The sequence below is a fragment of the Falco biarmicus genome, chromosome 16, assembly GCF_023638135.1.
Source record: "Falco biarmicus isolate bFalBia1 chromosome 16, bFalBia1.pri, whole genome shotgun sequence".
In the NCBI taxonomy this organism is placed as follows: Eukaryota; Metazoa; Chordata; class Aves; order Falconiformes; family Falconidae; genus Falco; species Falco biarmicus.
The window spans coordinates 1019641-1043086 of record NC_079303.1 but is presented as its reverse complement, the minus strand read 5'-3'; the positions used below and the strand labels follow the sequence as shown (position 1 = coordinate 1043086).

The following is a 23446-nucleotide window of genomic DNA, read 5'->3' as shown; positions in this document are numbered from 1 at the left end:
CCTTTCAGCTTTTTCTGGGCATCTTGGATTGAGCTGTCACGGCCACCCTGTCATTACGAGCTCCGCTGCAGTTGGCAGCACTCATGAAGTCTCAGAGGAAGTGGCTGAAGCACAGGGGAGGTCCAGTTTTTGGGTGCTAAAGCCCCGTGCCGGAGGGGGACTGTGTGCCCAGGCTCATCCCATGCCTGGACCCAGTCCTCCAAACCCATCGTCTGCCCCAGGCTGGTCCTGAAACCTCATCCCCCCACGCTCACACAGGGCAGCACTCTCCTTCAATGGGCAGGTTTGGGGGGGGGGGGGGGGGGGGGGCTCTCATCGGGTTGACAGGGGCACCCAGAGGCAGCAGAGCCAGGTCTAAGCCTGGTTTTTCCTGGGGCCAGCCCAGGCGCACAGCACAGCCAGGACCCCAGTGCTGGGGCAGCCGGGCATCTGTCACCGCGATGGCTGCAGGAAAACCCCCCTGGGACCCATGAGTACAAGTTCAGTCTCTGATCCCAGCCAGATCCATCTCTCTGCCAGCCCGAGGGACTGGTTATAAGGCTGGGCTCGCCACACATTCCTCCAGCCCACAGGGGTGTGCCGAGGGCCTGAGCAACCAAAGGAACTATTTTAATCACAAGTTCCTAATTAAAATCCCATTTATAAAAGATAGCCCTGTCAAATGAGCTGTCCGCTCCAAGCAGGGTTCCTTCTCTGTTTTTCTTTCTTCTTGCAGTAACAGGTTGTCTTTTAAGTGTTTTCATACATACAGAAAATTCAGTGAGTTGTGGCATAAGGGGAAAAAAATTACTTAAATAACCTTGCAAGCGTCCTGCTAATTGCTGACAAACTATATATAGCAGTTCAGCATCAGCAAGCTACTATAAAGCAATAAACCTTTCTGATTAATGCACAGGGAGCACTTTACTTGCAAAACTCATTGCCAAAGGATACCACTGAAGTATAGGACTTAACAGGATTTTAAAAAGGATTAGACTGAACATAGTGAGAGAACACCCCCAGCTAGGATCTACACGGCAAAGGAATATAAAGCCTGACAGTTTATGACTCCTCTTTTTTTAAGATGAAGAAATTCTAGACAAGCTTTTAGCGGCTGGGGACCAGGCAGACAACGAACCTTGAAGACACTCACACCTCACACTGCCCAGGTCTTTATTTTCAGCTCAGAGACCTTTTGAGCCTAACAGAGTTTCCTCTTTATTTAGCCCCTTCAATGGCTTTCTCCTCCATGCATTTGCCAAATTTCCCTCAAACCCAGGAAAACTGTTAGTATAAAAAACATCCTTCAGCGAGGAGTTCCCCAGGTCCATTCCCCACTGCTGGAAAAGCTCCCTCCATTCATCTGGGCAAGGTCTTGCTGAGCTGTTTGGCAGCACAAAGCATTTGTCTCTCATGGTCCGAGATTTTTGCTGCCATGGAGCATTTAGCTCATGTTTTCCCTGATGTTCTTCATGCTTTTTCATGGTCACCATAATTAGAGGCAGGCAATGGCCAGCCCAGAGCCCATCACCTGTCTCCTGTATGAAGTCACGTTGGACTTTTCCCTCTGTGGGTCACTTTATCCTCCTGCAAACATCCCTTGCCATTTTATCCTCAAACCCTAAGTCCTGCAAAATCCTTCTGATCTTCATCTCTGCTATGCCGAATACACAAGAACTATCAGCAGTTTGCTACCTCATTACCATTTCCTATCTGCTAATTGATTATTTACCTCTACTTGGACTTTCTCTTAGCCGTGGCTGACCTAAAGATCTTTGTTTCTGGAAATCCAAGGGAACTCTTATCTACCAGGATAAAAGCCTTTATCCAGCAGCTCATTGATGCCTTCAGGGAATTCCAGTTGCTTCCTGAGAATGGACCTCCCTTGGCCACCCTGAGGTCATCACTGAAGCCCAGACCAAACTGCATGCCCACCAAGCTGAAGGCGATGTAATTAGGCAGGGTCATGAGTCCGTGCAGGGAATGGATGCTCAGGGGAACCAGTCTGATGTTTGTGCAGAGGCACCCTGTGCACCGGGCTGCCCGTCCTGCCACCCCAGGTCTGCAGCCGGGAAAGCAGCGCTGTGTGCTCTTGGCTGAGGGAGTTGTGCCACAGGACCCTGCGTGCGGGCAAGGCTCTGGTGTAAAACCGCATTTCTCTCCAGGTACCCGCTGTGCCCAGGGGTGGCAGAACTCTGCCAGCAGACCTGCGCCTGCCCGAGGAGCTCAGGAAGGGCAGATCTTCATCTGATGCAGATCAGCAGCAGACACCTATTTATACCTACTAAGGAGCTAGACCAGTACCAGCAGGGTTTTTTTCTCTTGGGAACAGTGTCCTGTGTCTAGTCCCGAAGCAGAGCCTGTTTCTGTGGCTGCAGGGCAGTGGAGAGCTTCCAGTTTCCACAGCTGTGCTCCAGTTAGGGCATTCCCCCACCTCGCCCGGGGCGCAGTGGTGCACCCTCCACCCCTTTCCCCGTGCCGGTCCCCCAGCATCAGCCACAGCTCAGCTCCTCCCGTGGCTCCCCAGGCTCATCCCTGCCACACAGCCGGCAGAGGACCCGCATCCTCCACCCAGGCTTCCCCACGGGGCTGGGGCATGGGGCTCCATGGCTGGGAAAAGGGCTCTGGAACCCTTGTTCCACTGCTCCCCCATCACTGTGGCGGTGCAATCAGCACATGTTTTAAAAAGCCCCGCTCCCCCCACACATGGAGGCCTCCCAGAATCCTGCACTGGTGCTCTGCCAGTGCTGGGGTGGTCCTGAGCTGCCCTTCCCCAGATACAACTACTTCAGCTTTTAGGAAGGTGTGTGCGATGCCCTGGGAGCTGATGGTGCAGAAATGCTGCTGTGCAGAGAAAGCCAGAAAGTGTCTGAAACTGGGGGCCGAGCGCTCAGAAACGGAGCAAAACCCGACCACAAACTTTTCTGTTTTCTGTAGGAAAGGAATAACCATCGTGCAAACAGCCTTGCACCTTTGTTTCATTTGTAGTCTAACTTTAAAAAAAAATATCTTAGACAAATATTGATTCAGAAATGCCATCACAGTGCCCCACAGATACTATAGTGTCCTTCAGGTTCCCATTCTCTTCTGCAGATTGGATTCCTCATTAGATGCCATCTCCTGTGATGCCCCAGGTCTAACGACGGAGAACCATGGATGTGTCCCAAAAGTGGGCTCAGCGGAAACTTTTCAGGTCATGGAGAGAATGTGTGACTCATTGCCAGCAGATGTATGGCAGACTGCATCCCTCAGAGTGCATGAAATTAGTTGCAATTAATGAGAAGTCCCCTCTGATGTGAGCAGCAAAAGGGCTCAGGCCACAGCAAGGGAGGATGGAGAAGACAGATGAGATGACCCCACTCACATCAAGCACCGTACCCCAGCCCAGCCCCATTCCTCCCCAGGCTGCAGGAGGTGAAAATGTGGGTGCAGAAACCCATTTCTTCCTGGTTTATGGTGCAGGGGGACACAGGACTCACGGTGACAACTCCCAGCGTGGTGGGTGGTTAAGCCATGACCGTGCCAATACGGCACAGCTGCAGCTGCAGGGTTTGATCCTGCACCGGCAGCACCGCAGATGCCACGGGGGCTGCAGGGGTAATGTTTAACCTCTACAACCAAGGGCTGCAGCCTGGCCTTAACCCCTGCGCAGGGCAGGGTGCTGCAGTGTCTGCAGGGGCCACTTTACCTCTTCCCACGCCAGGGCTGCCCATCACTGTTGACTCTTCCCCTTTGGCAGGTCCAGCTGAGCTGCAAATACACTCAGGGAAACATCTGGGCACAGTTCAAATGTCTCTAGGCATGGGTGCTGAGCGAGGAGGTCACAGAGCATCCTAGGAAAGGTAGGGACCATTTTAAAGCCAGCTAGGAGGGATATTTTTGAAAGGCCATGTCAGGCCAAGCCTTTTGCATCTCCCTCACTGCAGTTTTGCTAGAAAAACCTTTCCAGTAGAAAATCACTGGGTTGATTAATATTTTTCCTACAGTTCAATTTAATTTGCAGCTTCTGCAATTTCAAGCTTCCAGTGTTTTGTTTTGCTTTGCTTTGCTTTGCTTTGGGGGCTCTTGGGACAACCTGGAGGGTGGTGGGACCGGGCCTCTGCTCAGTTCAGGGAGACAGGACTGCCTCATGCAGTTCTTCTGGAAATAAATACAATTTCATTGGCAACTTCTCCAGCATCAGCTTCTCTCCCTGGGAAGAGGTGGGTACACCCCGGCTGGCTCTCACTGTGCCTGCAGACGCAGTGGTGAGCCCTGGGGCTTTGCTCTGCAGCAGTGCCAGGCGTCTTGGTGCGCAGGATCTGGCGATGAGCTGGGTACAGGCACAGGCTGGCTGCCGAGCATCCACCAGAGCCTGGTCCCGCAGCACCCATCACCCATATTGCCTTACATCTCACTACCATCCCTCCCTGGCCCATAATAACGCCACCTTTTTTTTTTTTTTTTTGTAATACTTAATTAGCATAATTGCACTAAGCTCAGAGTGGTTGTTCTCAGCCTAGACTCGGCTTGCCATTTTCTGCTGTTCCAGGTCTGAAGAAGGCTTTGTTTCCATGAAACCTCTCTTGCATTTTCCAGCTATACCAGTTGGTCAGGTAACAGTTATTACGTCTCCTACAGATCTTTCTTCCTCTGCCAGGATCGCTGCTGAGTGTGTGAGTTCCCTCTGGGGATAGCGTCCGCCGCGAGATCCCAGGACACCACCTCGGCATGGCTCCCGCTCGGGCAGTGAGCTCGGAAGGGCAGGAGGGTACCTGAAACCTTTTGGCTCCAGCGGTGCGGCAGAGCGGGCCACGGCAGTGCCCTGGGACCTCGCCACGCCTGGTCCCCCAGCGCCTCCACCAGCAGAGTCGCTCAGGTTGGCCAAGACAGGGGTTCGCTTCCCAGGTCTGCACCCGCTGGGAGCCCATCCCAAGGTGCGCAGGGTGAGGGTGAGGGGTCAGCGAGTCCTGGTGCTGTGCCGGGCTGTGGCTGCTCGGCTGAATTAAGCTTGGAAAGGAAAAAATGTGTGGAGAAGGCTCTGTGTGCTGTGCAACTGCTCCAGTCATGCTGGCTGCGGTCCTGGCCCCAGTTAGGGGATGCTGATGGGGATGCAGGACCAGGTGGAAGGACAAAGACTGATCATCTGTGCTTGCTAAGGGAGAGAATGTGTATTTTCCAGCTGACAACACCTCTGACCTAACCCTAAATTTGAGAAGAATTTTTATAGAGTCTCAAATTCTCTGTGAAGAGCGGCTGGGTGTTGTGGCAGCCCGAGTGCTAATGTCCACACTAGAAATAAGTCGGTCACCACCTGCCCCAACCCCCTGCACTTTGCTCCAGGTTTATAGCATTTTCTGTCCCTTACAAGCTCACTACACAGGGACAGGGGTGTGCTGCGAACAGCGCACGGGGTGGCTCAGGTTTGAAACCATGGATGCTGCGATTCCTCTGGATACCTTGGGAGCATGGACAAGGAACTGGTACAGCCACCAGGAGCACCCTGTGGGGGCTGAGCCTCAGCGTCTCCTGCAGCACAGCCAGGCAGAAGACCCGATTTGGTGTGAATTCTCCCCAAGTCTCCCCTCCAGCCCTGCTCTGGGGATGAGCTGGCACATCACCAGCTGCCTGTGCTCAACCAGCTGCAGTCTGGGGGGCTGTGATGTAGAAAATGATAGAACTAGTGGGGAAGCACAAGCTGTTTGGCCTGAAAGATGGATTCATCCCATGCTCTCCTGAAACACTGCTGGAATTAAGCCTTGACATGAGGCTGCTCAGTTCCCACAGCTCCAGTGCCTGTGATGGGGCAGCTGGTGAGAGAGCCGGTGCCTGGCTGAGCAAGCTCCAAAGGCTTTTCCAGAGCCAGAGGAGGAGGAGGAGGGGTACAGGGAGCTGGCAGATACTTCTCTGCACTGAGACCCAAGCCTTGCTGCATGGGAGGCTGGTGCATCCTGAAGCCTGGCAAGGGCTGCAGTGCGTGGGAGAGGAGGAGGATGACACGTGCACAGGGCCAGGGGGTCTCAGCAGAGCTGGTGGAGCACTATAAAGCAGCCTGAGGGGCTGGAAGGGATAAACCCAAAGCAAATCTGATCCCAGGGCATGCTGCTGGCCTGAGTGCTGCCACAGGGACATTGCAGGGTGACAGGAAAGGACCAGGGCATCTTCCCCGCCAGGCTGTGGACCAGTACTTGCCCCTGGCCAGTGCTCCCACAGTGACGAGCCCACGCAGTGCTCTGCCCGGGAGATCGTCCTTTAATACACGTGCAGCCGCACGGGTGCACCTCAGGCTGCACCCGCCGGAGGTCAGGGGAGTGGGAGGACCAGCAGCCATCTCCAGGGCCTCTCTGCAGTGGTGGGAGGGGAGGGATGGCCAGTGGCCCCTTGGAGACAGCATGGCCCGTGCAGGTGATACCGGGGAGCTGCTGTGCCGGGGCCGTGCGGGAGCAGGGCTGATGGCAGTGCTGAAAGAAGGAAGCTCAGATCTCCTTCCCAGACAGTTGTCTGTGTGTTTCAGCTCAGTGGTGAATTCAGGCTAAGGGCACAAAAAAGCACGGAGGGGCAGCGAGGGAAAGGGAGGCAGCGGGGTGGTGAGGCTCCTCTTCCCGATGCTCCTGCAGGAAGGAAAGAGCAGAGCAGTGGGCAGAAGAGGAGTTTTCAGGCTGCTTTCAGCAGCCCAGAGCTGGTGCCAGCGATGCCCATGCTGTGCAGGATGAGTGTGGCGTGGGCAGCAGACGCCGGAGCACCAGGAAGGGCAAGCTGGGAGAGGAGGAGAACCGCCGGCAGCGGCTCCATGGCAGGGCCGTGCGGGACTGGCACCCATCCCAAGTGTGGGGTGTGAGATGGGGCATGTGGAGCCTTTTTCTCGAACAAGTGGGGGCGGTTTCTGCATCTGCCCAGCCACAAGCACAGCCCAGGGATTCTACAGGGAGCAGGGGGCATTGCAGGGGAAGGAGGACCCGTCCCCTACCTCTCACTGGCCCGTGGGGGACTTGGCAGCATCAAACATCTTCTTTCGCCCCTCCATCCCAGACATGGCCTCCACATTCTTGCGCCAGTCACCAACTTCCACAGGGCGCTCCTGCCAGGAGGGACGGGGATGGGGGTCACAATGGCTGTGTGACGGGGTGGTCAGCAGCCCCGTGCTGTCCCACCCCACTGCCCAGAGCCCTTGGTCCCCACACACAAGCAGCACAGGGAGGGCAGCTGCACCCTCCCCCTCGGGGCCAACTCTGCCGTGCGTCCCATGGAGCTGGCTGGGAAAATGGCAAACAGTGGTCTGATCTCCACAGGGAGGTCTGGATTCATGTGGATACCCCCACAAAGCCAGGTTACGTTGCATTATTGCACTAGAAAATCCCAGAAAATTTCTTCAGGAGGAAGAAACCAGCACATGGAACTTACTATGGATTTACACCAGCACACGGGGGCAAATGTAAGCCAAAACACTTTCTGCAGAGACCTCCCAGCCCACATAAAACCCACCTCCACCTTCCCCAAGCTTTTGGAGTGGACTGGGATTGCTGGTGTGACAGTGAGAGCCTGGCAGCCTCTTCCAGAACAGAAAGGGGAGATGATGGCAGCTCTGCAAGCATGCCCAGGTGTCTGCTCTGCCAACCCACAAACATTCATAGATTACAAACTATGCCCCAAAATCATCTCACGACATCTAAAATAAATCCAGATCTATTCACCACCTGGCGCTAGGGACTGTAAGCAGAGTTTTCCATCCAAAGGACTGAAAATGTGCTATACTAGCAACAGGGGGTGGGGGGGGAGAAAAAATAATTGAAAATTGAAATTCTCATCCCATCTGCTGAGCTGGGACCGAAGGCTAAAACCCCTTTGGGGGGAGCCCCTAGGAAAGCAGCGCACTCTTGCCATTGGGGTGCCTGCACACCCCAGGCAGGTCTGGGCATCACTCTCCATCTCTCCTATGGAGACTTTCCCCTCTCATTTCTCTACAAAGCTGGTGTGAACTGGGCTGTTTATCTCAGGCCGAGCGTGCTTGCTGGGCTTGCTCTGCCTTATCTAATCTGGGTCTGAGAGTTTCCTGGGTGTTTTCTGGGTGTGATTGCACCAAATAGGAGCAATTCTGGTTCCCTGGAAGACGAAAGACCAAACTCTCTGCAAGTGCAGCTTGATGGACATGACAAGGGGAGCCTGAGCTGAATGACCCCACATGGTCTTGGAGGGAAGAGCACCATGGACGCAGCTCTAAATCTCACTTGTTATTGTCCACCAGTTACCTGGCCCAGTCAAACTGCTCCCACGTGGTCCCACAACATCCCGCAATGGGCAGTGCCTCACAAGGACTGCCCCATGGCTGAGCACAACCCACTCAGGCTTCATGGGGGACCCTGGAGAAGGGCAAGGGCATCCCTAGGAGATGTCTCCATCTCTGGCCTCTAGAAGAATCACTCACCTTCTCTGTGTCCTCCTTCTTGACAGACTTCAGGTTGGCTCTCAGATCCATGGACACCTTGTGCTTGGAGCCCAGCAGAGCCCTCAGCATGGCATCGGCAGAGACGCGGACTCGCCGCAGCGGGGGTCGCTTGAACTTTCCCCGGAGATCAAGCACTTTGATTTTCAGATCTTTAATCTGCAGGTTGAGGAAAGGAGGAGGAGGAGTGGAAGGCCACCACATGGCTGCCTTGCACAAAAAGCTCCTGTGTGAAGCAGGAGTCTCCGCTGACACCGAGCCTCAGAGGGATCTGCGCCCCTCCTGCATCCATGAGGACCACCTTCACCAGGCTGTCCACCTGAGCACAGAGCTGCTGCCATCGCCCTGTCCCAGCCTGCTCAGATGGCAGCTGCACCACAAGAAGGAGCTCTCAGACCCACGAAGTGTGACCGGGAGGTTCCCTGCAGACCCAGTGGACAGTGTGAGTTCCCTGAGGCAGGGACGAACCTTGTGCTGAGGGACGCCTTGCAGAGCACATACCAACCCTTAGATAACCCTGGTGCATGTCCCACATCCAAGCTCAGCCCAGTCTGTCACAGACCCCCACCAAGGCCCAAGCTACCATCTGGGAGGGAGTCAGCAGAGGAGCAGGCAGCCCACCCTGCCTCCTACCTCCCGAGTGTTATGGTTGCATTTCGCTTCAATGTCGTATCTCTCCTCATCCACGATTTCAACCTTCTCATGCAGCTCCCTGCACAGGTCCTGGGGGCCAAGCACAGCAGGAGAGCAGTGAGCAATGCCCCTCCATGCTTCCAACGAGCTCGCTCCACCCTCAGACCTGAGAAATACCTGGAGCTGGCTCAAGGAAAGCCCACTGGTGTGCAGCGGTGTGATCCGCTCAGACAGGTATCTTTCCTTCTCTGACTGCTTGTCCACGATCTCCTGGTCCCACTCCTCCTTTGCTTTTGCCAGCATCAAACTCTACAAGCACAAGTAAATGGCAGAAGCGTGAACAGACAAGCTCCTCTGGTCCCCCCGAGCCTCCTCACACATCTGTAGGATGGGACAGTCCTGTCTGCCTCCCAAACCCCCTCCCTGCAGTAGCTGTCCTCCCAAAATCACCCTGCTCCTGCAACACACATCAAAAAATCCCTACACCTTTTGTGTGGTGACCCTGAAGGCAGGGGAACAGCGTGACTGGAGGTACCACACGGCTGCGGTGGTCCCTGTGGATGCTGATGCCAGCACTTTCTTTGCATCGGTTTGCTCTGCTGTGGCAGTAAATAAATGATTTTCCCAAGCTCCCTGGGGAGCTCCCAGGCTTGTGCTGCAGAGCTGCTGGTGCACAAACATGAGGTCTGTGGCTTTAGCGCTGAAGGCGTCGAAGTCTCTCCCCACCTCAGCAAAGTGGAGGTGAGGGGAGGTTTTGTTTGATGCATGGACCACAAAGCCCACATGAGTGAGGATTTTTGAGAACGCAGGAGGTGGCAACAGGAGCTGCTCCCCAAGGCCCATACTTCTGCTGTTCCTCATCGCTGTCCCACCGACCACGCACTACAACCCTGGCTCCTTTTCCCCAGCAAGACAAACCCCAGGGAGTTTCCAACCCTCAGGACTCACCTTCAACAGGAGTTTGCGTGAGGCTGTGATCTTGGATTTTCTCTAGGAGAAAGGGGAGGGGAAAAAAAACCAAAAAACCTTTGAAAACAAACACACAGCAAATGCAGAGCAGCATCGAGATCGCTCCTGAAAGGAAAGACACTTACCTCCCTGCAGGCAGACGTGCATTCAGGAGGGAGCAATAAGGGACAAGAGAAGAGACAGGGCATCAGTGAAATCATGAGTCACAAAGAGGTGATAGCCAAGAAAAGCACCTTGTGTGATTGCAGCTGATCTCCTTATTTCTGCGTCTAATAGGTGCCACCTGCGAGTGAGCCAGGTCTGAGACCACAGCACTCGTTGGAAATGCAGTGGGTGCGCAGGGCCACTCCCAGAAAGCCAAAATGCCACTCAGGTGTGGCACGTGAGCCACCACGGTGCCCATCGTGCCAGCCCCACATCGCTCCCCTTGCTTGGGCCACAGCACCCTCACACAGGCACCCCCCCCACGGCCAGGATGCTTGGACCCTGCTCAGGGCTGCAGGGCTGCGGCAGCTCCGTGTTGGTGCTTGATGAAAGCTTTGCAGGGCGGTTTCTCCCTTCTGTTCACACTGGGGAATCTGTTACATTGATACAACGGGCTAGGAAGAGCCTCACAGCAGCGTGGTGCTGCCTACCTCAGATCCCTGTTTTGGGATCTAGGAAAGCTCCGAGATTTGAACTGGAACATCGGAACAGCTAACAACTTTTATTTAAAGCTAGTTTTTGCAAGGGGAATGGCACAGAGGCCTTGAGCACGGGCTGGTATCCCAGCTGAACCCCTCCAAAACCCAACAAACTCAGCTGGCACAAGCAGCCCAGCAGCCAGGCAAGGATTTAGTGAAATCCAAGGGAAACTCAAGCTACTTACGGTTCTGGCATTGCAGCGACGTGCTGTTAACCTGGGGGGAAAAAAAAAAAAAAGGGTTGGGGCGTGGGGAAGAAGCTGAAACAAAGGAGCAAATCCTCCCGAACCCAGACAGCGCAGAAGGGATGCTCCGATGCTCCCAAGGTCTGGTGCTGCCCCGTGCTGACGGTGCAGGGAAGCAGCTCGCAGCCTCCCCACCCCGCCGGCATCACCCAGGCGAAGCCCCATTCCGGGCAGGCTCCAACCTGCCTCCAGCCCCGCAGGACCGGCCTCTGCTCGGGGGCTTCCCAACCCCGAGCTGCCGCCCCACCGGCTGCAGCGCCCCCAGCTCGGGGCAGGGCACGGGGGCGAGCGTGGCTGGGAGGCTCAGGGGCAAGGGGGTTCCTCAGGGACCCCCACACCACGTCGGCTCGGGGAGTCCCGTCCCACAGCTGCCCGCGAGCAGCCGCAGAGGTGATGGAGCCAAAAGCCAGCTTGGCAGTGTCGGAGCAAGAGGCAACACGCCACGGCCAAGCGGCTGAGTGCATTCCTTCAGCAGCCGTGTCCCTGGTGAAATACTCACGGTTTCATATTTTAAATTTGCTTGGTAACCCTATGCCCTGGCAGCTGCTTCAAAATGCCCTGCCTTGCTAACTTCCCCGGCACTGCCGCTAACACTTCCCCCTCTTGCCAAGAAACCAGAGCACCGTGTAACCCTGAGTAATAGAAAAATGTGTGGGAAAATGCCAATCAATATTTTTTTCTCTTTCCAACCAGGAGTAACAAGCTGATGCCATATTTCAGAAACAAACAGCATTTTCCAGCAGTGGGTTTAGTCCTTTTCCTTAGAACTGAAAAAACAAAGCTGGAATTTCTTGCCTTGATCTCTTTGCATCCCCCTGAATTTGGAAACTGTTTTAAACCCCAAAGCCTCCTGCTGGGGGAAAGAAAAAGGACCAATTCTGCTTTCAAACAGCTGCTCCCAGCCATGCCTGGAGCCTGTGCCAAGCAAATTTCAGCGCACCTCCCAGCTCCATCCACTTGTCCCTGTCCCATCCCCATGCCCCCTGCTATTTTGGAGTTTCTGGGGGAAATGCCATAAAATCCCAGCAGGAATCACCTCCCTCAGAGCCTGCCAGATCCCTGGATTTACAAGGAAAAATCCCAGGAACAGGAATCTTTTCCTCCTCAAGGCCACATCAGTTGGATGCAGCCAGAGCCACTGGTTTCACGCCTTTCTGGAGGTTCCCAGAGGACGTGCAGGGAAGGCAGCTCCTCTTGCCTGACACTGATATGCTGAGCAGGTCAGGTCCCAGCTGCTGCCCCCAAGTTTATTTGAGGGGAGGCAGAAAAGCCTTTGGCTCCCTGGAGGTGAGCAAGGGCTGGGCAAAGCCCCTCGGTCTCCAACACTCCCTGTTGCAGCAAAGCCTGGCGTCCCTAGAAGGTGGGACCCACACTGCACCTCAGGCTGATGACCTCTACCAAGGTCAGTCAATTCTTAGGGCCAAATAGCTCTAAACTGGCTTCCTGGAGGACAGCTGGGACTCAGCTGTCCCAGCAAGGCATCCCCAGCAATCTCGTGCCCGGATTTTTGGGCTCCAGCTGGATCTGGAGCATCCACAAGAGACTTCGCTCTCTGATGGGCACTGGAGGATCTGGACAAGATAATTCTGCACTGTTTGCATGCCCCCAGCCATGAAAAGCTTACAAAGCTTATAAACCACTAGATTACAGAAATCCTTAAAAGAAATAACCCATAAATCAAAACACGGTCAATCCTGACATCCTCCCCCATCCCAGGGGACTGGAGACGTACCACAAACGTGCCCAGCCAACATGATGCCATACATCCTGCTTGCACCCTTGATCCTCACCTCCTCGGTCACACGAGCGACTGCGAGCAGTCAGGCTAGGACACACGGGCAATGCTGCCCAAAACAGTCCTGGTTTTGCCAGTTTTCAGAAAAAACAAGCAAATCTCGAAAGCCCGGCTGGGTATTTTAACGGTATTTCTCCCCACTGCGGTCTCCCCAAGCCTCCCTCTGAGAGCAGAGAATATGTCTGAGCAGCTTCAGACAGGGGGAGAAATCCAAAGTTATGTGTCAGGGGCTCCTCTGCCACGCCGCCACGTGCAAGTCCCGGTGGTCCCATGGTGGCACCCATGTCCCCCAGCACACCCCGGGAGTCACGGGTGGGGGGATGCCTGGGGCAGCGCCTTACCTGGGGGCTGTGCAGGGGAGGTGATGCCTGGCCTCTGGAGAGCCGCGCACTGCCGGGGCCGGCGGCGAAGGGGGAGTATTAAACTGCAGCCTGCCTGCAAGTGGTCAGTAAAAATAGCACAAATCCCCTCTTGTGTGCACACGCTTGCTGTGAGCCCCGGTGCCCCGTGATGTGCTGCACACACCTGGGGCACCGTCTCGAACATGGGGCAACAGCCACGCATCGCCCTTGCACGTCTTTGCACCCGTGCTTTAGTGCCCCCGTGACCCCCATGCAATTTGGTGAATTCCTGGGCTGTTTGCACATGAATCACCCCCGCCTGGCCAGCCTCGCTGCCCGACGCCTTACTCACACGCGTGTGAGCACACAGGCGTGCTGGGTCAGGCTGCCGCGGTGCAGCAGCAATGCTCCTGCAGACGGGGCACATCCTTCCTGGCGCGTCTGCCTCGCTCCTCTCGGATGTAACAGCATCAGAGATGCTGGAAAAGCCCGGAGTCTGCAAGAAGGCAGAAACCACGATCTGAAACATGGCAGTGCTTTTTCTTTGCAGAAAATCTCCTGATTTTTTTTCTTTATTCTTTTTTTCTTTCAGGAAGCCTCCGAAGGGGAGGGGGGGGGGAGCCGCCCGGGGAGCTGGTGCAGTGCTGACCCCCGTGCACGTTGGAGCACACGCGCTCTGCAACGCCGCAAGCCCAGAGTGATGTCCCCCCAGGAGCACTGGCTGAGGCGCCACCCTGAAGCCACCAGAGCTGCCAGAGCAGGAGGGCAAATCCCCCCCTGGCCAGGACAGGGCATGTTGCTGAGGGGTGGTGGGGTAAAGCAGCAAAGGGGGGGTTATGGCTGGGACCAAGGATGGGGCAGTCCCTGCTTTGGGGAGCAGAACCACCCAGACTTGCTCGGCACAGTGCAGCAGGCTGGGATGCTCGAGCAGCTTTCAGCCCCTCACAAGTCCTGATGTTTCCGCTATGAAATTCCTAAAAAGCAGCAAAAAAGCTGCTGTCTTACCCCCCTGTACCCCGCAAAGCCCCTCGCCCAGTGTCCCTGCAGAGAGAGCCTTTGCATGGCAGGGGACCGCAGGGGCAGGCGACACCTGTTCCCTGGGATATTTTTGGGGGCAAGTTTAGGAGCAAACAATTCCCAGCGTGCAGCCCAGCAGGGACAATGCCCGGTATTTTAATCCTGAGGCTATTATGGTCGTGGAGGGACGCACAGCTGCATGCGCGGGGCAGCTCCCGTGATGGGAGCAGACAGCCCCCCTGTCCTGCAGGGCAGGGGGTGCATGGCCGCCTTCCCGGCTCCTTCCCCCCTGCCTGGACACCAAGGGGGGAGCTGTGCCCTGGGGGGGTCCAGTAGCCCTCAAGCTGGTTCGAGGTCGGTGTCGGTGACAGTGGCAATGGCAGTCCCCTCTTTGTTTGACCAGCACTAGTCAAGTCCCAGCAAGCACAAGAGAAACCCCACCATGCCCACCCTCCGCGGGGGCCCCTCCAAGGACCCTTCCCCAGCTCCAAGCACCAGTGCGTGGGTCTGCTCCCAGCCGCCGAGGAGGAGGATTTATACCAGCCCCTTTAGACCTTTATAAGGCAAAAGCCCCAGTGGGGCCGTGCCTCCAGCATCTTTCCTCCCGGCTGCCTTGGGATTGTTTTCCGAGCACAGAGGAGCCAAAATTAGCCCGTGACAAAGGCGCTGCATTCCCCAGAGCTGTGCCCCGGCACCCAACCAGCTCCCGCTGCCCGGGGTCAGGGGCTGCTTTGGATGCCATTTGCTCCAGTCTCTGGTTTCATCCCCTGCTGGGACCTGGAGTGAGGAGGAGGAAAAGGCAGGGGAGGGGTGGGGTAGTGGGACCCCTTGATTCGGGGCTTCAGCACTGCATTCAGCAGGAGGGACTGGATGGAGCCCAGGATCTCCCCATCCCTTCTCTCCAGCTGGCACAATAAGGACATTTTGGGTCCTTTCCCCTGTCTCGCAAACCACAATGAGCTGCCTTAAGGTGAGGGGCTGTTTGATTAGGTACCACCTGAGGTTGTGGGTTGTGGGTTTTGGGCAGCCCTCTGAGCTGCTGGAGGGTAGGAAGGAGACAGGCTGGAAATCTATGGGGCAGACCAGTTCTGAGGCCAAACTCAAAGCAAAATAATATCCCCGCCCACTCCTGGGAGCCACTGATTCAAGTGAAGGTTCCCCACGAGCTGCTGCCGAGGGGATGGATCCAACAGACAGTTTCCAGAGATCTGTATGGGGAGGCCATACCCACCCAGGATCGAGTCCCCAGGGACAGCCCACTTGTCCCTAAACATCCCAGTGGTCCTTCAGGTCACCTGTGTTCGGTCTCTTACACAAGCTTGCATGTGTTCAGATGGACACGGGCGGTTCCTCTCTCTCCCCAGAGTCCCTGGAGGTTGTTGGCACTTCCTTACCGTTGGGCATCAGCCCCACAAGCGTGGCAGGGGCTACCATGGCGGCCTGCTGGCTTCAGGGGAACTGCACTGGGGCTGCAGTGCTCCCTGGCTCCTTAAGCTGTTGGGCCTCCAAATTCCAAGGTATCTGACCCCTGTGAGTGGTTTGGTTGTGAAATAGAACAAGGTCTTAAAAAAAAAAAAAAAGATTAGTCAGGATGAGTTTGGTACAATGCTCTGGGTGATGCTCTGTTTGTGTTGAGAAAGGAATGTACTCTGAATAATTAGAAAAGACCTGAAGGAGATGAGACCATCAAGTCAGGAAATCATTGAACAAAGAAAATTGAAAGGTCTACTCCACCTAGATCCGACTGTTGTGCATGGAATGAATATAGGTGTCAAAATCTACTGAATATGTATGTAAAGATGTTGTAACCTCTCACGAAAACTGTATAAAATACCTGACTTTTCACTGAAAACTTTGGAGCTAGTTTGTCCAATGCAAACCTGCTAGCTCCCCAACGCTGCACAAAATAAATACCTTTGCTGCTTAAAGACAAAATTCATCTCTGAGCAGTTACTCTGTGCCGTTTTGGCATCAGTTGCCCCACGTGAAGGCTGTTTCCCTGAAGCAGCAGACTCACAGCACTGCTGGAGGGATCCCTTTCCCTCCTCACGGCCCTGGAGCCATTGCACCCATCCTGTCCTTGCCCTCCTCCAGGCACCATCCTCATTTCATCAACCCTGATGGCATTCACAATGACAATGGGCTTCCCAGGGCATCCAGGACAGACTTAGAAACAACAGCTGAGCCTCTGTTGTCCTTGGGACCTCACCCTCCAACCACGTCCATCCCACCCCTTAGCTGCTGTGCTCAGAGCCAGCCCCACATGCCAGGGCAGACAGCAGTAGCCCACCAGCTGCCTCATGTTTCTCACCAGGCTGGGACAGAGGATGCCCCACCAACTCACCATGGAGTGGGAGGTTTTTCCTCTGTGGAACAGCTCAGAGACACGGTGACATTGAGGTCACCTCTTACAAGCATGGTGACCGCAGGGCTGCAGGACCACAGCGTCATGTTGCAATGAAGTCGTGAGGGTCCATGTGACTGACCTGACAAGTGCTCCCTGCCCGGGTGTTTCTCCTGCAGATCATCCAGCAGCTCCCTCCACTCATGAGCTGCCAGAAGGAATCCAGCTAGTCCCAGCTGCTCTGTGGATTTGTGACAGCAGACGGTGACAGCCTCCTGGGGACGCTCTCCAAGGGTCTGTGCTGTTTGTAGCCCTGTTTGTTTGGTTTGGGTTTTTTTTCCCCTCAGCCTGCTGCCTCTGTGGGTCCTACCCAAGGCGGGTGATGCCCTGAGGCTTTGGAGCTGCGGCCAGCAGTGCAGGAGGGAAGTGGACCAGAATTCGGATGATCACCACAGCGTCACCTGGGAAACAGTGAGACCCCAGGCCAGACCCCAAACATGCCCCACGGGGCTGAGACACCTCTCCCAGCTCAGTCTCTGCCCCACTGATCTTCACCCCATTGCATCAGCCCCACTGGGACACTCACATTTCCCACTGCCTGATGGGGAGAGGCTCATCCATTCGGGATCTGCTGCTCCAGGTCCTGGGCTCCCAGGGCAAGCACAGCTCCTGCAGCTGCAGAGCCCTGTCTTCTCCAGCCATGGCCACCTGCCCTGTGGACCCCTCCCTGGCTGGCTGGACCCCATCCCGCGCACGGTGCAGCTGGGGACGGTGCCTGTGTTCAGCCTCTTCATCCATGGGCACGAGACTCGCTCTTCCCACTTTGCCTGGCTGCAGGCAGTAAATCCGTGCAGAAGCAGCTGTGGGACAGGATCCAAAATCAGGACAAGTTTCACAAAATGAGAGAAATAGCTTTCCATTTCTAGAAATGCTGTGGGACAAGTTGTTGTTCTCAACTTGAATGCTTCGGGGAGACTTGAAATGCTTGCAGAAGGTGCCAGAGCTGAGGAGGGGTCTCAAAGCCAACAGTTCTTCACGAACAGCACATGCTCCCTGCCTCGTGCCACTGGCACACAGCAAAGTCTTTATTAAATAAGGAGGAATTACCTACTTTGGGACAGTGGAAAGATGTTATTAAAATGGAGCTGAGCCACCCACTGAACACTTTGAGCTTCCCGTGGTTTTGCCAAGCAACACATGAAACCTTCCCAGTGCCGATCCTGTCGACTCTTAGAAACAGGGGAAGGATATTAGCTGCTCTGCCCGTGCTAAGAGGCTGACACAGTTCAAGAGCGATGTCAGGCTGAAGATCCTAAAAAGCTGCCTGCTTTTCAGCCTAAGGCAAAATATTTCACAGGGGAAAAAAAGATCATTCCAAATAATCCAAAATTTCAGGCCCAGGCAGGGACCCTGACACACTTTTTAGACATTTTCAGGGTATTTCCAGGCCCTCCCACCTGTCTCCGAAACACCCGAAGCATCTCAGCATCCCCATTTCTGCAGGGCTGGGCTGAGCCAGCCCCATCACCAGGACCGCCTGGTGACTCCTGCTTGGGGACAGAGGGTGACAGAGGGCACTGGCATGTACTTGGCCCCGTACTGCCCTCTGCAGCTCCAGCACCGCCTGCCTGCTGATCCTGCTTCCCCGCGTGATGCCAGGTGGGGTGGTGAGCCCCTTCCCACCCACCAGCTCCCCCCACCCCAGCTCCACCAGTTGGTGCTGCTCACAACCATTCATCTCCGCCTCCACCTCCCTGGGACACAACATGGGACACCGGGGGTGAGGCACCGACACACGTGCACCCCCTGCAATCCCTGCCTGGCCCCCCCTCAGCACCCCAAGCTCCACGGTACTGAGGGCAACATTTTGTCCTCCACTCAAACGCAAGAGGACGTTGCTGGTGATGCCCAAACCCACGGCGGTGGTGTGGGTGTCCCAGCCGCCTGCTCCCTCCCCCACAGCGTGGCTGTGCCACACAGCAGGGCACTGGGCAGCTCTCCAGGCTGGCACTGCCTGGGGCAGGTGCTGGGTTCCAAAAGGAAATCCAGTGATTTAGGTCTTATAATTAAGGATGATCAACAATGAAATAATTTTAGGAGCATCTGAAGGAAGCCAGACACTTGACTCAAAGCTTAAAAAAAGTACTGCTTGCTACAACTGTGATTTGTTTTTTTCTTTTCATTTTTATCTGAGGAAAACCCACCCACAAACTACACGGATGGTTGCAGAGGCGAGGCACTGCCAGCCCCTCCGCAGGGCATGCGATGGTGGAGGAGGCACCCACGGTCTCACTGGACAAAAAGCATTGGCACCATCCTGCTGCAACACCCCCTCTTCCAGCAGCATGACCCCCCTGCCTTTGGGGTGTCCAGCCAGCCCCAAACTGACCCCAGAGCCAGGGCTGGGGGCTGGGATTTTGTCAGGTGGAAAAAAGCACCCTGAAGCTCTCCCTGCCACCTCCCCTGCACCCAAGCTCACCCCCCCGGTGCTGCACGAAGGGTGCCAGGGCCAGCAGCCATGGGTGCTGGCAGAGCCCCTGGCCCCAGGGGTGGAGGCACAGGGCAGCCTGTGCAGAGGAGCATCCTCCAAGCAGCGCGGGGAGGGTCGATGGAGTGGGGGCACCTGGGGGCTGGGAGCAGCACAGCCGGATTTTCAGGCTCCTGCCTTTGAACTCAGGCAGCTCCGGGGCACCTCGCTCTGTTCTGGGGCTCTGCGCTCAGCCCCAGAGCTCGGTGTCCTTGGCACAGGGGTCCCCAGGGGCCAGCCTCTCCTCGCAGTGGGAGCCTGCATGCTGGGGGGCTGCAAGGCCACATGCCTACCAGCCCCCTGCCGTGCCTCAGTTTCCCCACCTCCAGGGACATCAGAAATGCTCCCCGTGGTCCTCTCCCTGCTCTTCGGGCTGGCTGGAACGCTCTGTGAGCTGCCCTGCATCCCTGACCGAGCCCTGCCAGACCCCCTGCAATGCTCCCAGGGCCCTTCTCCCCCTACCCGTGCGCTCCCCTGCACGCTCAGCTGCTCCCCAAGCCCCTGCCTGCAGGAGACTTTCCCTTGGGTAAAATCACCCCGTTCACCCAACCTCCCCCATCAACGCCAAGCCCCGTGTGGGCCAGCACCACAGTACCAGTGATGGGGGATGTGCTGGCCCCATCCCTGCTCTGCTGCCTGGACAAGTCTCTTGGCTGTTTATTTACTCTCCAGTCTTTGCCATGACCTTTTCCTCTGCATGAAAAATTCAGCCTTCACAGGCAGCGAGTGAAGACACCCTGCCGCCCGCCCTGCCACCCGCCCACCCACCCACCGCTGGCTCGGTGTTCACCACTCAGCCCCTGCTCCCTGGATCAGGCTGCAAGTCTGGCACATTTGGGGGTCTGCACAGAAGAAACTCCCAAACCTGGGGGGACACACTCTGATGCAGGGGCTTGGGCTGCCTGTCAGTCTGTGGAGTGATGAGGAGCTCAGGACGGGGACAGAAAATCTTGGCTTTCCCCCTGCCCAGACCTGAAACACGGACACAGCGACTTGCCTTGCTCCTTTGGTCCTTTTCCCTCTATCAACTGCTGAAATTTCTCCCCAGCTCGCGGTTAGCCTCTCTGCTGCTTCGTCCATGGTGGGCATGTCCACAGCCAGGGCTGGCACTGGCACACACCCATCTTGACCATTTTCTTCCCCAGTTCCTTGCTAGCACTCAGAAAACAGAAAATACCTATTTACAGTGAGTGAGAGAGCAGAAAAGCTGAAAATGAGGAGTTGGGCTGCCCAAAACTGGCTCAAAATTTAGAATACTTTGGAAAACCCCTTGCACTGGGTGCCTCCCACCCCTGGGTGCTGCCCTGCCACAGCACAAGCCCAGAATGCTTCCAGGACCTTCAATGAGCCTCCCCGAATCCCCTGACTCTGGGAGCTGGGGATTTACAAGAAAGCCCAGGGTGGAGATCCCTGCCACAGAAATGCTGTGAGCACCAGCACTGCCGCCCGACCACTGACAACCCCATTCCCTTCCAAAATGTGTGCGAGGACGTGGTCTGGGGGCTGGCCCACCTCCCTGTGGGCAGTGGACCAGGTCACGCCACCCCCAAAGCCACTGTGTCCTGGTCCCTCCATCCCTGCCACATGCAGGCATGGTTCCGAGCTCCATCTGTGTGGGGTTTGGATCCAGCTCCATCTGTGGCCCCCCACCTTGTCTCTGCTCACAAGCGGGGGTGTTCTCAGCAAAGGAGGCTCCGAGGACTGGGAATGGCCAAGCAGGCTTCCTGGGGTGGAAAACCACCAAAACGCCTGTTCCCAGGCTGCTGGGAAAGAGCCAGCACCAGCCTGGCCCTGCACAGCGGGTGGGCTCCAGCCATGCCCCCGTTGCCCCCCGAAGCCACACCGGAGCTGCCCTGGCCCAGGGATGGGACCCGGTGGGCTGTGGGGAGCTGCGCTCCCCGATTCCCACGCAGCCGGGCGATCTCCGGGAGGAGCCGGGAGGAGCACCCGGAGGGCCGCGGGGCTGGGGCTCAGGCTCCGGCTTGCGGAGCACGGTGGCTCCAGGCGCTGGTGTCTGCGCTGCCTGTTGGGGCAGCCCCATCCCTTCCCTGCCTGCCGAGCCTGGCACTGCTGCTCCGGGTCGCCTGCCCACAAACCACCGTGGGAATCCCTGGGGACACGGGTGCAGCGGCGTGGGTGACCGGAGAGGCTCAGGGTGGCAGCGGGGGGCTGTGGAGCCTGGCTGTGGGATGCTGGCAGATTTAGGGGGATGCCAAGGACCAGCAAGGCTCTGTGCAGGATTTGTGCTCTCCCATACGCTGCAGTGTCCCACAAATCAAATCAACACCACGGTAACCAGCAGAAGGTCCTGTTTGGGGACACTTTTGTACAGGGAGTCAGGGTCCCCATTGCCGTCCCCAGTGTCCCCCATTAGCCCAAGGACAGCCCAGGGCAGGACAGTGTCCAGCAGCACGGGCATGTCACCACACCGTCCAGGTACGGTGCCTGGAGGGGTCCCTGCTGCAGCAGCAGCTCTCCAGCCCCTTCCCAATGTGGAGGCTCGGGGGGAGCCATGTCCCCAGCCATGTCCACCTGTCCCAGTGTCACTGGCATTCGGGCAGAGCTCACGGTCGCACTGCTTCCTTCAGGCTCAGCCCCATCCATCCCATCCCATCCTGCAGGAGAGGCCCAGGGGTCCCCACCAACGCACCAAGGTCCTGGCCACGTCAGCTGAAAGATGGTGGGCCCCTAGGCAGGGGTGTCACCTCCCGCCATGTCCGGAGCCCCAGGTGGTGGCCTTGACTGTGTCCTTTGCCCCGTCACGCCAAGGGGATGTGGCCTGATGCCGCGGTTGTGCCAGCCCGGTGCCTGCGGTGCCTCTGTCCTGCCCCAGGATGGGGGGAGCCAGCGCCCGCACTGGCCTCCCTGGGGCCACTGTCCCTGTCCCTGCGCCGCAGACAGCGGTGGCCTCACTTGCCCGCAGGGATGCCGTTCTCCCCGGCGCCCACCGAGCCGAGGGCCATCTCCATTCTGCTCTTCGGGTGCTGCACATCCGCGGGCTGTCCCACCGGGGCTGCGTCAAACTGCACCACTGTGGAGAGAAGGTGCCTGTTACCCTCCTGGCCAGCGCGGGGTCATGGGGCAGGATCCACCCCCAAGGGGATCTGGGGAGCACAGCCAGCCGCGGTCCTCACCGCCATCCCGTGTTGAAGGTGACAAACAGCCCCATATCCCTCGGGGCCACCCCGGAGGAGGGGTGTTAGCAGGTCCCTCTCCAGGGGCTCACCTCCAGGAGGTGAAGCAAAGGACAGAGTCCAGCCAGTGCAGGGGGATACGGGACCACCACCACCCTGCAGACCCAACCCCGTCCATGGCACCCCCTCTGTGGTTCCCATGGGGAAGCCAGACCACCCAAAGATGGGACCCAGTGGCTGGGGACCTCATCCTCCAGTGGGTCCTGCACCCTGGCCCGCGGCATGGCGGGGGTTCCCATACCTGCTCGGCAGCTGTGCCTGGCGCGGACGACCTGGATCGCCTGCTGGTTCTTGAAGCGGACGAGGCCCATGGTGATCTCGGCATTCCAGCCCGGGTCCTCCTGGGCGCAGCGGAAGTCAATCTCGTGGCTGTCGTCCATCACCACCGTGAAGTAGATGTGCCGCTCCTTCCACTCCACGCACTCCACCGCCTTCATGCGGGCGAAGCTCAGCTCCTTGCGCCGTGAGCCCTTGGGCTCAAAGAGCTGCAGCCCCTTCTCTGTCAGCAGGCACCGCTTCTTCTTCCAGAGCTGCAGCAGCCCCCCACTCCGCTTCTCCAGCACCCCCTCTCTCAGCACCTTCTCGGGGGTCATAGCGGCTCCCCAGCCCCCCAGGATCCTCAGCACCTCACGTCGGCGCAGCCGGGCATCACCCACCGGGGGATTTTCAGCCCCTCCACGTCAGAGCCAAGCTCCCTGGGGCCAGGACCCCCGCGGCAGCCGTGCTGCCCCTGGGGGACTCACTGCCCTCCGCTCCCTGGCTCTCAGAGGGTGCGAGCGACGGGGTGCCCCATGCCGGCCACCAGCCCTGTGCCGGGGCTCTGCCGCCTGCCCTGCGCAGCGTGTGGGATCCCCGGCACCGCGCGCCCCAGGAGCTGTCGCTACATGCCCGGCCGCTCTCCCACTCGCATTCCTCCCCGCCTCGCCTGGCCCCTCCTGCCGTGCAGCACCCTTCACGCCCAGGCGAAGCCCGGCCAGGCCCGGTGCAGCCTTGTTTCATCCGCCAGGCACTTTAGGGGTGCCCGGGGGCAGGCGCTGCCCTGGGGCCTTCATGGGAACAGGCGGGCTGCGGGCAGGGGTCTGCACGGCGGCGGTGCCAGGGCAGGGCTTGGAGCCTCCTGCACAGCAGCCGGGTGCAGTGCCAGCTGCCAGGGGGTGCAGTGCTGGCTGGCACAGGGCTGTGGGGTGCAGCGTGACCCAGGGCACAGGGTCATGGGGTGCAGTGCCACCCAGGGTGGAGGGTTATGGGGTGCAGTGCCAGCAAGGGCAGGGGGCTGTGGGCACAGCACCAGCCAGGCAGG

General features: G+C 57.4%; 2 protein-coding genes across 2 annotated transcripts; both read right to left on the bottom strand.

Annotated features, from left to right (window-relative positions):
• Window positions 1–3762: 3762 nt before the first annotated feature.
• On the bottom strand, window positions 3763–13137 carry TNNI1 (troponin I1, slow skeletal type). Its single transcript, XM_056361614.1, has 8 exons — window positions 13065–13137; window positions 10865–10899; window positions 9980–10021; window positions 9209–9340; window positions 9032–9121; window positions 8381–8557; window positions 6926–7036; window positions 3763–6569 (listed from the first exon to the last, which is right to left on the bottom strand). The coding sequence occupies exons 4-7, from the start codon at window positions 9332–9334 to the stop codon at window positions 6929–6931; spliced, it is 501 nt and encodes a 166-aa protein (XP_056217589.1). The 5' UTR covers window positions 9335–9340; window positions 9980–10021; window positions 10865–10899; window positions 13065–13137; the 3' UTR covers window positions 3763–6569; window positions 6926–6928.
• Window positions 13138–21257: 8120 nt separating this feature from the next.
• PHLDA3 (pleckstrin homology like domain family A member 3) lies at window positions 21258–23023 on the bottom strand. The gene is made up of 2 exons (XM_056361791.1): window positions 22388–23023; window positions 21258–21983 (listed from the first exon to the last, which is right to left on the bottom strand). Exons 1-2 carry the CDS (start codon window positions 22737–22739, stop codon window positions 21862–21864), a joined length of 474 nt encoding a protein of 157 aa, XP_056217766.1. The 5' UTR covers window positions 22740–23023; the 3' UTR covers window positions 21258–21861.
• Window positions 23024–23446: the final 423 nt, after the last annotated feature.